Source organism: Manacus vitellinus, unplaced genomic scaffold (genome assembly GCF_001715985.3).
Source record: "Manacus vitellinus isolate BGI_N305 unplaced genomic scaffold, ASM171598v3 scaffold_8_pilon, whole genome shotgun sequence".
NCBI lineage: Eukaryota > Metazoa > Chordata > Aves > Passeriformes > Pipridae > Manacus > Manacus vitellinus.
In genome coordinates, this window is record NW_021940864.1 from 26,699,357 (window position 1) to 26,717,661 (window position 18,305).

The 18,305-nt window shown below is 36.4% G+C and overlaps 1 protein-coding gene across 1 annotated transcript in view; it reads left to right on the top strand.

The window, feature by feature from the left end:
* The window catches only part of ERO1B (endoplasmic reticulum oxidoreductase 1 beta), a 37,184-nt gene that overhangs the window by 7,764 nt on the left and 11,115 nt on the right, over positions 1 to 18,305 (top strand). Inside the window, exons 2-9 of the mRNA XM_029965127.1 lie at positions 4,203 to 4,322; positions 7,249 to 7,332; positions 7,715 to 7,756; positions 11,803 to 11,885; positions 13,760 to 13,833; positions 16,433 to 16,553; positions 16,643 to 16,689; positions 17,774 to 17,785. Of these exons, the coding sequence (XP_029820987.1) occupies positions 4,203 to 4,322; positions 7,249 to 7,332; positions 7,715 to 7,756; positions 11,803 to 11,885; positions 13,760 to 13,833; positions 16,433 to 16,553; positions 16,643 to 16,689; positions 17,774 to 17,785 (583 nt within the window). The remainder of the gene's footprint in view (positions 1 to 4,202; positions 4,323 to 7,248; positions 7,333 to 7,714; positions 7,757 to 11,802; positions 11,886 to 13,759; positions 13,834 to 16,432; positions 16,554 to 16,642; positions 16,690 to 17,773; positions 17,786 to 18,305) is intronic.

Genomic DNA, 18,305 nt, shown 5'->3' on the forward strand with positions numbered 1-18,305 from the left:
GGGTAGCTCCGGGCCGTGTCTTGTGCAGCCTCCCCGTGGAGAAGTCGGGTATCTCTCGCTGAAGTCTGTAGCCCACGTCCTTCCCTTTCCATCCCCTGCGGCCGGCATCCAGCCTGGGGCCGGTGCCTCCTGTCTCCGGGGAGAAGTTGGTTGACCTGGGAAGCACAGAAAGCACCAGTCAGTGGGATGTTGTGCCGAGGAGCTCTAGGTGGGATCGTGCCGTTGACTTCAGGCAGAAACTTGGGTGTCCTGATGAAGTCCATGAGAAACCATATGTTCGAATGGTGATGCCAGTGCCCGGACTTGGCTTGTGCTTAGGTCGTGTCTGTCTGCCCACATTGCAGAGAAGGGTGAGAACGCTCCTTCTTTCTATAAGCTGCCTTCACAGCTTCAGGAGGGCAAGCGTCTGTAGTTGGGAGTTTGCTATTTATCAGCTGCATGACTGTGACTGAAATGAAAAGCTGGTGTCAAGTGGGAAAGGCTTTTAGCTTGGCCAAAGACATCAGAGTGAGTTTATAGAGGAATACAACGTCCATGTGGAACAAAGTTTGTCCTCTGAATTGCCCTTTTTTTATTGTAAGTTGAGGTTGTTTCAGGTTTAAAAACCCATTACTTTAGTAGCTATTTTAGTGTGACTAAATGTTAAGGAATTGGAATTCTCAAAGAAGCCATTCATAAATTGGCACATTTTTCTTGTGATGTTTGGCAGAGAGATGAGTTGTTGCTATTTCATAAAATTGTTAGCATATTGTATTCGAAGTTTGACTTGCACAGGAAAAAGATAAGCTAGCCATTAGTTCTCCAAGTCAGGTTACCTAAAGCTTTTCTCACATTCTGCAGCTATGGTAAGTAAAACATTTAAGAAACAAAACAAGATGTCCCAGGTGGTCTTCTAATTGTTGAAGCAATTAAAGGACAACAACCTGTTAACACTAATACGGTTGTTTGTGTGAATAGACTGCTTCTTAATATATGAATTTATTCAGGTTTTTCTTAATGTTGAAGTGCTGAATGCATTTCTCTTTCCAGATTTCATAGGGAAAAATTGATGTGGGCTGGACATTGGCTTTTTCTTCTGAAAGGTTGATTTATCTTGGAGAGAATAAGAAGTTTTATGTCTCCAGTATAGCTCTGGTACTTGTTCAAGAACTAAACTAGGTTTGACAATATCTGGAAATACTTTGATAAGCATATTGGAAATGTAAAAAAAAAACAAACCAGCAGCTACTCAATGTCAGGTGACTTCTTGAATACAAATTATAGCAGGTTAGTGGTTTTAGAATTTATAGTAGAGTTCAAAGTAATTAAAAGATGAAAAGAAATCTTGGTAATTGTCCATTGTAATAAAAGTTGTGATAGGTCACAGTACAGTTGGGTCTATGTTTGTGGACTAAGTTAACTAGTGCAGTTCAGTTTAAAAAAGGCAACATACCAATTGTGTGAATAACAAAGTAGGTCTTGCAATATATGATTTTAACTGTGTAGTACACTGTTCTTATTTTGATGTCTCCAGTTGGAAAAAAAACAATTCACTGGAAGATCCAGGTGTTGACAAAAACAAAACAATTTTCTGCATGTTCTTAGAGTGTTCCATCTCACACGAGTGAGAGCACTGGAGACAATACCTGGACTAATAAAGAAACCCTCTGACTGGAGTACTTGAAGGCTGTGTTGCTGTTGTATTACTGTGCTATGAACTGATTCTACTTTTGTGCAGTATTGGTGCTTCATATGTGCTGTGAAACTATTTAATAAATTGTGGTTTGGTACAGATATAGCATAGTTTAATTTTAGAGTATGCTTTTCAAGGAAACATTGATTTTGCTATTTTATATATACAAGGAGCTAACTGTTCCAGTTATGAAAACGTTGTGAGGAAAAAAAATGGAGAATTTAGTTTGCTTGCACTTGTTACTCTGAATTAATTTTTCTCTTCGTAATTTCTTAGACTAGTTCTAGTTTTTGGGGAGGGTTCCTTTCTTAAACTTCATTGATCTAAGTAAACTGTACCGCATTTTTAGAGACATTCTTTGGATTGAGATCTTAGTTGAATAAAAAAGGCTACAGCTTTTTATTTTTTCCATGGGTATTCGACACTGAGTGTAACTACTACATGTTTATCTGGGACGTTTTCCTCCTGAAAAAGCATTTTCTGTTTTGCATAGATGGTAAAATTATTTTTGTAAGCTGGTCATGAGCTGGTTGTCAAAATAGTTTCCTACCCTTTATCTTCTGAGTCCAAAGAAAATTTCTCGTATCATCCTATCTATGCAGTTTAGTGTTATTTGAGCAAAATGTTGAGAATTATCTTTTTGCCTTTATATATTGTAATGAAATGTTCTGCTGTTTGTTTTGTGGTATGGTGTTACATGTAAAGGCCATAGCTTTACAGGTTTCTGCCTGTGTGCAATCAATAAGAAAATTTGAAATTTTTAATGAATAGATTAAAATACATGGGGGTTTTATTTCTGTGAGTATCAATAATAACATGTTTTGTGTCCTAACTTTGAAGTTGGCAGTCATGTGGGCTGTGAGCATTCTTGGCTTTGTGAAAAACCTGTAATTGCACATTGGCTCTTTCATAGTTGTTTGCCCAGGTTTGAAGTTAGATAACACTAACAAGGCAAGCATAACAGCATGGAAACTTTTGGGTAAAGTAACTTTCCTTAAATTAGTTTTACTTCATTGCCATATCACTCTACAGAATTGTGACAGCCTATTTAGCGCCTCAGGAAAAATAGGATCTACATAAGGTGAATTTTCCACTTATGTGTTTTATTGCCATACCCTCGCCTCTATTCTCACAGAGGGTTAGGGGAAATCCATTTTCCAGGCCTCCTTTAGGCTTCATAAAAGAGCAGAAGCCTACAGTTTGGTTTCTAGTGGCTCCTTTACATCAAGCTTGATTATATAAGGGTATCTGTTCTGTAAAGTACTGGAGTGATTTATCATGCATAAAACAGATTAGATGATTTCATAATCTCATCTATGTGAAATCTGTGGAGGAAAAAATAAGCTACAAAATATTTGTCTCCTTTTACACATAACCTTTTAATAGTCAAAAGTTCTTCTAATCCCATGCAAGATATAAGATGTGTGGGCGTTCCTATATTAAATGCTTTCTAGGCCATCATAGATGTCAGTGAATTTCCTGCCTGGCTGAAGAATAGTAGCAGTAAACAGCAGTGTTTGGTTTCATTTCATTAGAAGTGGTCTAAAGCCTTTAAACTCATGTATGAAAGGCCTTTCAAACATGTATGTAGCAGTTTAAGAAACTGTACTTGGGAGCAGTTAGTTTAGATTTATTGAAATTTATCATACAAGTGTTCATAGAATCACACTTTCAGTGTTTCCATCTTTCAGTAAGACACTCTCAGGGTCTCGGCAAAAGCGCTGCTGTAGCCTAGTCTTCAAAGTTAGTTGGGCCTGTCCTCTGCTACATGCACAGTTCTGCCTTGCCCTTGTGTGTTGGCAGTAGCACTTCTACACTTTTGTGTGCTGCCTTTCATAGAGTTGGTCTTAACCTAGTGCAGTACCTTGAAACCAGCTTGCTGTCCTGGCACAAGAAGAGGGATGAGACCTGGGAAGTTCAGACTAAGTTTCATAATAGATTTACAGCATTATGGTATAGATCCCTGCACCTGGTTTTCCTAGGATTCGTTTGTAGAATTTAACTATGAAGTTACAAATTTCGTGGGCACAGAAGTACCTATACCCCTTTTCCCCATGCCTCTAAAGAAACTAGATGAGGTGTTCTTATACTTTGAGAAGTATAAAGATGACAGTGTGTGACTGTAAGGGTTTTTTTAGGCTATTCAACTCATGAGCATTTTGTAGAAGAATACTTGGTATACAACTCTGCTAATATACCACGTGTTCATAGTTTGGAAAGTCTCGTTGCTCATTCTACAGAAAGTACAGAAACTGTCAACAATTTCAGGGCTGCAGTTATTAATCTGGCTAACATTGATTCAGCATTGCATTTGGAGATGGACTTAAGCTCAAAAAAGTGTTAAGGTCTTATTTTCTGAGTGTGTAAGGTATGTTATTGAGCATTTTAATGATAAGAAATAAAATATTTGCCATGGAACTACATTTCACTAGTATTTCTTTCAACTGCCGTATTTTTTCTCTTTAGAGGGTTTTCCTGTAATTAATATTCTATTTCTATATTAAAACATTTTTGTGTATTGTTTCAACAGCTCACAGGAGTCCTAGATGATTGTTTATGTGACATAGAAAGCATTGATGACTTCAATACTTTCAAGATCTTCCCCAAAATACAGAAACTACAAGAACGTGATTACTTCAGATATTACAAGGTACAATTATAATGGTATTTTCCTGAATATTTTAAATAAAATTCAGAAAATATAGGAAGGATTATATATCAAATCAACTTGCTTACGTTAAGCTGTCTGTAAGAAACCCACAGCTCTTTAATTTGGTTGTAACAGGTACATGACATAGTAGTGGTAATTAGATTGTCCAGAGGCAACAGCAAGATACAAAACAAATGTTGATAATAAGTCTCCTTTGCTGTGTTAATCCTGGAGTTAGTGACAGTAAATCATGACTGCTTTCATTCAACTGATAAATGGTAATTTTAAAGATAGTGCCTTTGTACTGCTGCATCTAGAAAAGGATCATATATTAGCAACTTTCTGACAGCATGCAGTACTTGTCTTCTAAGAAATGTGTGTAATTTGAAATGGAAATATTGCTATGATTTCCTTTTAAATTGCTGTCTTAGTTCTGATTTTAGTGTTTGCTATCTAGAGAACTGTTATTCTTTTGAAAAGTAGGTAGAACTCTTCCACTTTCAATTAGTATGTTATATCACTTTTTTATTACTTTAAACGTTTTTTTTCCTCTGTATTAGAATATGATGTGCAAAAGAAGATTGGAAGCCTGATATTTTTCTTTTCAGATATGCTTAATGTGAGAGTGAGGTGGTATTTTGGCTGAGCTAATGAGATGGTTGCCTGTCCCTGGAAAAAGAAGGTTACACTCCTCTAGGACAGACCATTCTGCCCCTTCCCTACTTTTATCTTTTGGTTAGGCCAATGCATCTCTTTAACCTGGTAGATTTTTAGTTTGGATGTTTAGATTTGTCATTTGATAGGGGTTTTTGTTGGGGTTTTTTTTGTTGGGTTTGGGGTTTTTTTCTTCTCAGGGTGCAGGAAGTTATCTAGCTGGTCTGGAATCACACAAGTATTAACGTCATGCAAGATGGGGTTAGGAATTTGAGGAAGGAGAAGAAAGTACTAGACTCTTCCCTTTCTATTCTGAGCAAGCAGTGATGTGTATCTGCATCCTGAATCTCTTGCTACATGATATAGTTCTAAATTTGCTTTGTGGGAGAAACAAGATATGTGCAACTTCAGTACTAATACATGACACAGTAGTGGTAATTAGATTGTCCAGAGGCAACAGCAAGATAGAAAACAAAGTACTTGAAGAGGAGCAACAAGTATGCAAGGTTTCATACAAAGTAATTTCATCCTGCAAATTTAGAGCTAATCTTTATTTCAACAGCAGTTCTGCAGTTCATACTCTAATGGTGTGTTACCATCCTGCCTCATCTTTTATACTGATCTTCCTAATAGCTTGGCAGCTACAAGTGTGCAGTCCACTCATCACCACACTTCCCTTAGTCCTTCCAGTTGTGACAGGGAAGAGTTTATGTTTTACAAGCCAACTGAGTAATTAAGTCAGAATGTTCTTCACTCCTTCCTGTCTGAATAAGCAACGTTTTTTTTAACATCCCTGCACAGAATGGATGTGGAAATTGTGGAGGTAGGCAATGACCATCTAGGTCAACTACAGCATAGGGGAAATATACTTGCTCTGGAGTGAAAACACTCCTACCCTCAAGTAATTGAATTTGTAGTAGGAACTTGGATTGTGAACTTTTGTAACTACGGTCACAATAGTATTCCTATGGTGTTACTAGTTCAGTAGCCATAAAAGATCTCAGATCTTAATGTATAATACTGAATGGATAGTTTTTATTTAAAGGCCAGATAAAACTTCCTTTATAAACTCTTTCAGAAATTGTGCTAGGTGGTTTCTAGATAGTAGCATACTTCTCAATGAAAGAAATAAAAGAATAAAAATTTTTGTCTTTTTAGTTTTATACATTAAAACACATAAACTATGGGAGCCTCATGATAAAGAATCTATCTTTTAATCTGTGAAAACTACTGAGTAATACTCTAAATTATAATAATGAAACTCAATGCTTCAGACCTTGAAGAAAGTGGAAGGATGTTCTACGTAGTCAGTGCATGATTGGTATTGATTAAAGTACAAGTGCTATACAAGCTCAGTTTGTGGGTCTGCTGGTTTTTAGTGCTCTTCAGTCATTCTGGGACTAGTATATCTTGATTTGCATGTGTTCTTTCTGAATTAATCTGCAGCTTATACAGCAGTGTTCTTCTATTTACGATATTCCTCTGTGTAAAAGCAGTGACTGCCTACTTGTATCTTTCTCAGTATGTAAGTGTTTTTTATTGCGAGAGTTTACTTTGAAGATAGTTGTAATTTAGCTGGTCTTCTTTTTTCCGGTAGAAATAGGTGGGAGGGAAAAGTTTTATATAATAGCTCTTACTGTAGAATGCAAAACTATTTTGCACTTTATTTAAAAAAAAAGATGAGTGAACAAGTACCAAAAAAATTTTATATTTTTTTTCTTAGGGATAGTGGTTTTGGATTGAATAGAGGAAATGAGGGGAAGCAACCTGAAATCTCAGCTTTTATTGTATCTGTGCTAACATGGTTTGAATTGTAACTAGAAGATATTTGTCATCACTCCTAAGAAGTCGTACCGTCTGCTAAATGTCTTGTTAGGTTTTTTTTAACTGAGGAATCTGTTTAACATTTTAAAATAATAACCTGTTTTCATTGCTTGAAATCCAAAATCATGCAAGCACATATCTGAATTAGTAAACTTCAGTGGTTAGAGATTTAATTTGTGGTTTAATATACCACGCGTTTGTATTCAGTCACTGAAGACCATTATCATTAACAATTGCACTGCAGCAAGCTTCAGCTTATGTACTCAGAGAGAGAGTAATTAAAAGTAACTAACTGACTGACCAAACCCCCACAAAAAAGTATTACATATAGCTCTTTTACCTTGTATCTTCTCCTTTAATTTAAAGGATTTCCTGATACTGAGACCTCTTTCTTCTGCAGTTGCCTTATGTAAGTGTTGGTTATAAACTTTTGTTTTCGTATTTTTAGGTCAATCTGAAGAGACCATGTCCATTTTGGGCTGATGATGGCCATTGTTCTATCAAAGATTGTCATGTAGAGCCTTGTCCTGAGGTATGGATCAAATAATATATAATAGAAAAAGGTTTTTTGGCTACAAGTTTGCTAATTTCTGGTGGCTAGTACTGTACTAACAATATGTACTGATGAGAACTTAAATTTAAGTAAAAATGACAAAATCCTTTGCCATTTCGAAAGTAGAAATACAACCAAAGTATTTTAAGGTCATGGTCCTCTTATGAACCAAGTGGCTAACTTCAAGAATAAATCTCTTCTAGCACTGTTTGGGATATAACATGTTGAGAAGGTAAAGTTAATTATTTTTTAAAAAGTTTGCTTTGACCTCTATAAGGATGATGCTTAATTTGTTGTTTTTAATCAAGCATAAACATTTCTATGAACAGTGTAAAACTTGTGATTTATTTTTTGGTTTTAGAGCAAAATACCTGTTGGAATTAAGGCTGGGAGCTCTAATAAAGTAAGTACTTATTTATTTTCTGAGTTCTTTCTGATTTTTTTTTTTTTAATCTTAACATTACAATAGCTGAGTGACTTTTTAGTACAAACCTTCAGTGTTGGCATACTGATCAAATACTTAAGATAACTGATCAGTTCCTATATGTGGCTTTACCTTTTTACCTATATGTATAATAGTGTTTCTGATGTAGTTGGTGCTGTCATGTCATTTTTAGTCTGTCATTGCTTGAGAGCTGGTGCAGACTGAATCAAAGCATGGCCAGGGAGAGCAGTACATGGCCACAGAATGCCTGTTGCAAAATTGTTTATTCATTTCTGAGTACAGGCCACCTTCTATAAAGCTATAGGCTAAGATGCACAGATGCTGTAGCAGTGCAGTCTTTTTTAAGAATTGTCTATAATCACCTCTAATATTAAAAGAACCCAAACAATTACATGCAGTTTTTCTATGTCTAATTTTCAGGAGGTCATTACTCCAGAGATTATTTGGTCATTAGTTTAAAGACAGTTTAGGCCGAAGTGGCCAGTTCAAGCTCAAGTAGTCAGTTCGTGCTGTTGGCTTTTGCTTGCTTTTCTCCAAGCCATCCTTCCTAGATCACCAAATGATCTTAGCAAAGGCAAAAAAGTAAAGGGGGTATATATGCCTAGGAAGAGAGGTCAGAGCAGAAAGACAAATAACCCTTCCCCACCCCCAAATCCCAAACACAGTTGATGGGATAATGGTGCCCAAATGACAGATCTTCCTGTTGGGTGCCTCAGCTGTCTTGTAGGCTCATGTCCTGATTAACTATCCTACCTCCACCCTCCCCAGTGCTTTCTGCCTCACTGGGCAGCCGGAGTGTAGTTCATCATATCATAAATGACCATTGGCATTAGGTTTAGACTTCGTGCATGGAAACGTTATCAAAGATAGCTGAGAGGAATACTATGTCATGAACTGGTGACTTGTGTGTCCTGCTGTCTTGAGCAGTGCAGGCAAGTCAGCTCAAGCTTTAGCTCAGGAGAAGTCTCATCTCTTGTTTATACATATATTGTTAACTCACTCTGATGTAAATGCTACCTCTTCATTTAAAGATTCCCGATAATCAGAGAAGAAACATCTTTCTCACTGACATGACTTAAATGTCAGTCATTCACCATTTCAGCACAAGCAGCAGTAGTTGTTCTGGAAAGTCGACACTGTTTCGGAGAGGAAGATCATGTGTTTTAGCTGGATAATCTGTTGCCAGTTCTCTTTTTCATTGGTTCTTTTCTCTCCCGAGCTTGATTGTAGAGAAACTGACTCCTGGAATACCATAATGCCTCCTAAAGAGGCATTGTGAAACTTTAAAGACTGTTTTAGAAAGGATTCTTCTAGTAGGCATTTGAGCTGCATAATGGATTAATCTTGAGAGCCATAAGTAAGTTGTTAATTAGTAGCCAAGGATTATGCTGTTCTTTAGATACTTCACATGAGCATATCAAATTGGACTTAGGAAGTGAAAAATCAGCAGGCTTTGCTTTCACCACATGGAAAGCTTCCTGGGGAAGCTGTCATTTGCTGGTGTGTTTGCTACAGTGGTTTCCTTTGAGTTGCTTTGCAGGTTGTTGCAATGAGCTACAGTACTGAACGTTGGGTGATTCTGCACCTTCAATCTGCAGTAGAAGTCACTAATATGTGCTGATTTTCTGTCGGAGAAGCAAGTATTTCTGCAGGAAAATTGTCATCAGGGCTGACATAAGTCTTATCTACACCACTTTCTTACTTTTTTGGTTCAGTTAAAAATTCTTTATTGGAGCCAATTAGAAGTTGACAACCTGATTTAATATCCTTTTAAGGAAATGTCAGATTCATCTTAGTAGGAGTGTTTTGTTTCAAGGAGTATGCGAGTACTATGCTACTAGTCTGTGCTAATTTCCCATTTTGGAAACTTTTGTGTCTTGTTGCTTATCCATAAGGTATTGGGTTAAAAAAAAAAGGGTCTTTTTTCTCTGGGGACATACATGTCCACATTCCCTCTTTCATCCTGATAGTGTCTGCCTGGGAAAGATGAAAACAACCAAAGGCATCTTTTTAATAGTGAGAGCTATAATCTCTTGAGTAGAAATACTTGGGGTAGAATCCTGTGGAGTGGTTTTCTGTGGCTTCTGTGCAGTTTCCCATTGCCTTTCTCTTCTAATGTAGAGGAGCTTGTAAACTTTTTGTTTGTTTGTTTGCTGAGCAATAAAGAGAACAGTTCTTTTGAAAGCTCATCTAGCAGCAAAGACCCAAGGTTACACTTGCACAGCTTCTCCATAGGAGTGCAGTTAGCAATAAAGGATCTCTTTTTAATTCTGCACACCAACATTAGCTTTTTGAAATAGTGCTGGAGGGGCACACAGTAATTTCCCCTTCTATAGTCCTGTTTCATTTGAGGGGTAAACACATATTTTGGGGCTACACGTTAAAGAACTATCATGACAGCTGCTGTTTAAATCTTTGAAGCAAGGAGCAGGATGCAGTAACTCGAGGTTACAGCATTTAACTTAGTAATTTGCTTCCTACCCTTCTCTTTTCTGTTTTTTTTTCCAGAAACTGCTCTTAGGAGATCCTGCTTGGCAGGAACAGATTCTTTGTCCTGATCTTGTCAGGGGTCACAGAGCACTGATAGCTATTGCAGTTAAACACAGGAGAATAGGGAAGGCTGGAAACATATTTTGAGACTTGAATGTTCATTGTATTTGAAACCTTAAATTTAGGAGTATAATCTTGGCAGTAACCTTTTTTCACTTCAGGGTAGGGATTGGTTTGCAGCTCTAGACATGCAGAATGTTTACTTCAGCATCTCAGTACGTTATTTCATCAGCAGTATCTGTTTCAGTCTAGGTCAGATCCATTGCTTGTTCACATTTTTCCATTTAACGTCCATATGATGTTAAAGAATGAGGTCCCATATCTGTCAAAACCAGGAAAATTGAGTGAGAAGTTCCTTCTGGAGTAAATATTTGTTATGGTCAAGGGCCCTGACAAGGTTTGAATTATTTGGTGTTTTTTAATCTCCTTCACTTCTTTGGTCTTCAGTAGATTCTGCTGTTATCTCTTGTGTTAGTTCTGGCAAATGCATTTTTTAAAGCAAGTCATCTTGCTTACTCGTATGAACAGTTTTAATTAAATCCTTTCTTTTTTTGAGAAGTATTGGGGTGGTACTTTGCTGCTGGCATCTTGACAAGTCTGTCCTCAGAAATGGATTATTCTTTCTTTTAAAAATCATCATTTATTATCCAAAAACACCAAAAAAGGGGAAATTGAGTTTATCTTTTAAGAGAACACTGTTGCTACCTTTTAAGTTTCAGAACTTTTTGAGCTTTAAACTGACAGACTGAAATTCCCTGCTAACATAACCATATTATTGTAGAGTAATGGAATTTAATATTTAATTCTTTAAGTTTTCTCCTTAGAAGTGTTCCAGAAGTCAGTCTATTTTAGTGGATTACTTTTTAAAAAATACTTTAGAATCAAAGTTCATCTTAAATACTTAAATTGTCTCTTTAAAATACACAACATTTGAGTTCAGTGGGAAAAACCTCTCTTCCAATCCTATGCACATTGAAAGCAAGCCAATGAGTTGGATTAAATGAAACATGAGAGTAAAATAGCCAAAACTGGTAAATATACCTACTGAAATGATAAATAAAATGAGGTATGGTTATACTTGCAATATACAAGGTGTGACATTGCTTGTCTTTCAAGGTCCTTTTATGAGACTGAATAACTATCTGAAACATTCCATTTAGGGTGTTTCATAACATAAAAGAATTCAATTTTTAAAAAAAGCAAAACAAAATTTTGACATCTTTAGCTGAACTTTCTGTAGTAGTTAAATAATGAGTGAAATCAGCCTGATGAAATTAAGTGAAGAAAAAAATAGAAGTAAGAAGTGTTTCAGAATTACTTGCTGCTTCTAGAATCTGAGGATTTTCTCTGATACCAAGCAATTCACTGCTAAACTTAGAAATAATTTTCACAACACCTGTTCTTAGAGTATTTTAAGTAATTAATTTACATATTAAATATGACCTTTCTTACAGTATTCAAAAGTGGCAAACAATTCCAAAGAATTGGAAGACTGTGAGCAAGCTAACAAACTGGGAGCAGTTAACAGTACCTTAAGGTATGCTGTGATTTACATCAACAGTACAAAAATAGTAAGGAACATTTTATTTTGTCTGTCTGGTTTGGGCAATGTGCTGGTTTTTGTTCTTCACTCTTTCCATAACCCATTAGAAAGGAAATATGAAATGATGCATGAACATCTAAAGGTAAAGGTGTTAAGTAGACTTCTTTTTTTGATTAAAGTACATTTTGATACTATTTAAAAGAGCATCAAGAGTCAGAGGAAACTTGCAAATAACCCCACCTTTTTTCTACTCTTTGTTCTTGACTACTGTGATGGATTAAGAGATTTTGTCCTGCTATGTCCCACTGTTACACTGATATGCCTGTTTGTGGTCATTCAGTGAACCAGATCAGGGATCTTGTGAGTTACTTTTGTTGTTGGCAAAGTTATTTGTAGGTTGGATCAATTCCCTGATCTTGCTTATTGCGTGGCGCTGTCAAGGTTGGGTGGGAGAAATTCTGCAGGATAGTGTTGCCCCCGAGTACAAAAGTGTGAGGAACAGCATGTAGGAAACCTAGCATTCTATTAGGTTACTTACCTTTGAAAAATAAAAATAGAAAAATGAATTCTTCACTGTTGATGGAGACATGTGGTGTCTTTGGCCAGAAATTGCAGCAGTTCTACCTGATAGAGATGTTGAAACTTTCTTGTTCCATGAAAAACCAACTGCTTCTGCCTGGTGTGTGGTGTTTTAAACCAAACTGGGAAGAGCCTTTATCCAAGGTTTTTTAGGGGAAATAAGAAACTGTTAACTCTGTTCCACTTCTATAGGGCAAAAGAACATGAGATTGAATATACAAATGGAGACCTAAAGAGAATGCCTTTGTGAGAGTAGGATAGACGATTAAAGTTGGGAGAGGGCAGGTAATGGATCCTGCAAGTGCAGGAAGACTTTGTGCTTTGTAGGCAGACCTCCGTGTTCTCTGCCTAGGAGTGTATCATCCTCATGGTTTTGAATTATTTTCCTTTATCAGTTGTGTTTCTTGTAATAATCAAATCTTGCCTGCTAGTAATTACCAGAGAATTTCCTCACTTAATGCCGAGTATAAAGTCTCCTACTGTGATTTGGCAGGTGGCTAGAAATCTATCTTGTTGTAGAATTGCCTCTGTTTGTAAAATTGAGCTATTACTGATTCAATCAAATGGAATAGGTAGTTTTCATTATTTCAAGGTGCTTCACATCAGCCTGGAGCAGAGTTCCGAACCTTAACTTTGCTTACATTTTGCTGTCAGTAGTGTTAGCATCAGTAGTTCTGTGCTGCACATAGGCATAGAAATAAGCTTTTGGCACTATTTGTATTTCATAGTATGGGAACTTGTCTCTCTGGTACAGTTGTCTCTCTAGCACTTCTGAAAATGCTAGAGTGAGTGGAATACTATTATTATTTAAATGGCTTACAACAAATCATGTTCATAGAGTAATTTAGCATTGCAGTTGGGGGATTTAGACACCCAGTCTCCCAGTAAAAAGCAAGGCTAACTATTGCAGGTTTCCTTGAAAGTATAGGTTATGAAAATAGGATTTCTGCTAAATTAGTACTTTGAAAAGTGTTAAAAATGAATGCTATGAACGTCTTTTACCAAGCTCTAACTGAAGGAAGAGGACCCACTGCGCAGTTCATTCAAATAATGATGGTGAAATCTGTGTGTCAACAATAAGGTGACTTTTGAAAGTATTGCAGTTGATGTCTGCTTGAATCTCTAGGCTATTAACAAGCTGAAACTCCATATATTCTCGAGTTTCAGATACAGTAACTCAGAATTCAGTTCTGAGTTAACTGCTATATGTGGAATGTATTTCTTTCAGTAGCTCTTATTGATGTTGTTATTTTAAAAGTTTAAAATGAGATGTATTTTTCTCCCCTCAGTAACCAAAGTAAGGAGGCTTTCATTGACTGGGCAAGATATGATGATTCACAGGATCATTTTTGTGAACTTGATGGTAAAATGTTTAAGCTTTTTCAGTGTTTGTTTTATTTACTGTATCTTAAAAAAACCCCACAAAAGATCATAGTTTCTCCGCAAATAATCATTTTTAAAAGGTTTTAATTTTGTCCTAAGTGGAAGTGTGACAATTCATTCATTTTTGTAATTTTACAAGAAGAATTTTGTAGCTTACACAGTGCACATTCACTGTTATCTCTTGTTAGTATAGTGAACAGGAAATTTTTATGGAAGTAAAAAAGGAAGTAAATTGGGGGGGGCAGCATATGTATTTTTTTAAAAGCTTCTTTCAAGAAATTGCGTTTAGCACAAATATAGGACAAATTACTTGCAGCTGATTCAGTTTCTTACTACTGCATTATTTTTTGTTGCTATTCTACTGTCTATGCTTGGACTGAGTTTTTTCTTCTTCCAGCCTTCCTGTTTCCAAATGATCTCTGCACGCTTATTTGTAAGGACTTTCTTATTGTTAAAACATTAGGATACTAGATTGTCTTCCCTCTGCTCCGCGTATGTGAGTCTTTTTATTTGCTTGTAATGTTCAAAGCTCAAAGGAATGTTTTTCAGATAAGCATGAGAATTGCCAAGTTCAGAAATGACTGCTTAAGTCCTTTTTAATAAACACCTTAGAAAGCTTTCTATGCTAGGAATATTTAGGGCATAATGCTAGATGTTTTCATTTACCTTTTGGCTTATGTTTGGTATCACCTGAGAAAGTAGCAGCTGCAGTGGACTTAACAATTGCAGTTCTCTTTCAGCTCTTCTGCTGTGTCTGATCTGTAAACCTTTTCTATTTAGGCTGTTTCTGTAGGAGCTGGTGAGCATTACTGCAGATCTGACCTGTTATATGCAATAAGCTGCTATTGTCTCTACTATCTGCAAGTTGTCTAAGTACATTTTTTAAGAGTACTCAGCTGGGAAAGGTGTAGTTCAGGAGCATTTTTTTAGAAGTAATGCTAACTTAAGTAGTTCCTGGTTTTAACTCCATCTCTCATGCCCTGCTGAAGAAGGATGTACTTTCTGGTGCCTTTTTTTTTTTTTTTTTTTTTTTTTTGCACTGGCTCTGGAGTGCATCTTTCTGCATGGTAAACTGGTTCAGCTTACTTACACAGCGGGACAGTAAGTTGACATCTCCCTGCCATCTCCCACATTGTTGTGATCAGCTGGCTTATTGTGTGTGTTTTTGAGCTGATGCAGGGAGAGTGAGAGAGAGTAACCACTGGGAGTGATGGGGAGGAAGTAGAAACCTTTGCTCTCTTCCAGGTGGTGAAAGAGCTCTTAATTAACTCAGCTGTAGCACAGAACCACATAATCAGTTTTACTTTTTTACTATCTTTTTTGAGAGGCTTAATGATAGACTAGATAAGGGACTCGATCTAGCTGAAAAATACCTAGTAAGCCAGGTCAGCTTTCCATCTTTCTGTTGCATGGCTCCTCAGTGCACGTATACTCAGTTGTGTGTGGATAATAAGAAGAAAAAGCGGAGACCTGAAGTGACCAGGAAGCGTAGTAACTGCTTGGATTAGCCACACTGCCAAATAAATAAATAAAGCTGTAATTTGACTTTCTTTCACCTGGCACTCATTGTGTTGCCGTGGGTCTCTTCTCTTTGTTTTTGCTACTGCTGCCGAAGTGATGCTTAAGTGCTCATGCAGAATCATCCCCTTTTGTTTAGAGCAGTTTTGCTCTCTGTTTCTGTGGCTTTTTTTTAATGTCTGAAGAAATACTACGTGGCACTTCTTGGCCTATTCCTGTAAATAAGACTATTGGCTTGTATTGTATGTGGGGTCTGTTTAAGCATGAATTGCTTTTGACCTAGAATTTCAAAGAGGGTAGAATTCTTCCTGCTTTTTACTGGTTGTAGCTCAAAACTTAAGTTCCTCTTTCTACAGAGTTTTTAAGCAGTTTGACAATTTTCTTTGGATAAATTGCCTGAATTTGTAGTGAACTTCAGAGATGAGGGTATAATTTGTTGAAATGCTGCTTAAATAATGTGCTTCTTGCTGTAACCAACAAACTGTTCTGAAATATGCTGAAAGCTTGTTAGTTAAGCAATGTGATTCAGACTTTTCTACCAGTATACAAGGGTATTTGAAGAAATAATGGATTTAGCTAATAAACATACAGTATGTACCAACTACAAGATGTACTACTTTGACCCTGTCTTTATTAAGAATCCCCTATATGCAGTGTACCCATTTCAAAAAAGCAACCCTCTCAACTGAATACTGCCAGACAAATAAACCCTGAATCTGAAGCCCATTTAAAACAAAACACTGTTTATATCTTAGCATAGGGTGAGAGAACACATTGCATGTCAAGTGTTTATGGTGGACTTGGAGAAGCCACATAGATGATGATCAGATACTGTACAAAATAGGGACACACAGGAGACTTTGGAATAAATTATATACTTTTGAGCTTTGTATTAGCCTGTATATTGCTGTATTCTTATGTACAAGGCATTTATAATCCAACTGGAAGATTGAATAGTATTATATGAGACCTCTTATTTATATCTAGTTCTGTGTGACTGTTTAAATTAAATCTTTTTTAATTGATCAGTTAGCATACGTAACAAAAGTTTTCCTATTTAGATGAGAGATCTCCAGATGCCCAGTATGTGGATTTGCTGCTGAACCCAGAACGTTACACTGGATACAAGGGGCCTTCTGCTTGGAGAGTATGGAACAGCATCTATGAAGAAAACTGCTTTAAGTAATTGGGGGAAGAGGAAGTCTGTTTCTTATAATTGCACCTCAATTTAGCTTAAAACTGATCTTTGTGTTTTCTGACTTATTTTCTAGGCCTCGATCTGTCTATCGTCCTTTAAATCCACTGGCACCTAGTAGGGGTGGGTCTTGCCTGTTTTATTTTCCAATGCATTTCTTTTAACGTAGTGACTATTGCAGTGATGACAATAGCAATCTTCAGTCTGTAGGTGTGCTTTCTGCTTTTTTAATTTCCTCTGTAGAAGTAGCTGTACATTTTCAATATTTAGACTAAGGCTTGTGGTACTTGATTACATTCATGCCTAATCTTCTGCATATGAATGGGCTTATTAATGTCAGGGGAGCTGATGTGGAAACTGTAGTGTAAGTCTCAAAGCTGTTTAGTGTCACACTGATTTTCCAATTTGGATGCACTCTTGTATTCTTACCTTGTTTCTTTTTTCCTAAAGCATTTAATTTAATCACTGTAGCTCATACTTACTTTAGTGTAATGGAGCTGTAAATTTTTGATCCATAATATATAATGTGTTACAAGTGTACAAATAATTGCATTATTTGAAGGAGGAGTGAACACTTAGGCTTAATTACCTGCAAGAATATTTAAGAAAATTATGCTAATGACTTGGGGTTTAGGTTTTTAAATTTAAATTGAAAGCTATAACCTGGTGTTCCAAATGAATCAGCTTTCCCCTGTCAGTGTGTCTCATTTCCCTTAAAAGTTAACTATTAGCCAATAGACTGAGTTAAAAAAAAATGCACCATCCATTATAAAATCAAGATTTCTCAGTATTTATAACTACTAAAAGCTGATATATTGCTGGTATACACAAATAAAAAAGAATTGTAAGAACAGTTTAATGCAGAGATCAGAATTTCAGAAAGAAACACTGGTCAGATTGTTGAACAATGCGGACTGAAGAAAATTACTTCCTAACCATCTTTCTGAAGCTAAAACATAGCTTTCAAGAATATGTAAATCAGCTGCTGCTAGGATTTCAATTTCTTAGTGACTTTCATTATTATAATGTGTTAAGTCTCGCGTGGTCTTGAGGAGGAAAATGGAAATATGGAAAGTAGCCTATTTTTTGTAGATTAAATAAGATTTCTTGTGCTTTTTCAGTGTTTTTAGTAAAGTCTGTAGTTCATTTCTGCTTTGCTGTGGAAATTATCCTTTTAATACTTATGGATTTTTTTTTCCCCCTTAAGGAGGAGATGATGGTAAGTCATCTTATTTTGCTTGACCTGCAGAAATAAAGTAAGCATTAGGGAGTTTTGGACTTGTGATTTGTTCACTTTATGGTTATTGAATTAGAGAGCAGGAAAGTTATGTTTTTATGCAGATTATTGATCAGAAAATATTTTTATTTGGATCATTCTTGCATTTGGAGTAGTGGGAAGGAGTGGATAAGAGCAAAACACAGTTCCCTTGTTGATATCCTTGTAACAGAATATGTGTTTGTAATAATGTTATTAGCTTCTCCAGAACCCCATTGATTCTGATGTCAGATCCCATAAAAGAAAAGGGACAGTTTTTTGTGTACTTTCTTGAATGTCCATGATTTTGGGAAGATGAGAAGAGAGTGGGAGGAAAGCGTTTGGTCTGCCTACAGTGACAGACTAAGATTTTTCAGTCAACTGAAACCTCTTGGGCAAAAAGATCTAAGTCTAAGTGAAACCTTCAGACAGTATCAGTCAAGGTAAAGGCTGTCACATATAATTCCACTCTGCTGTCACATCT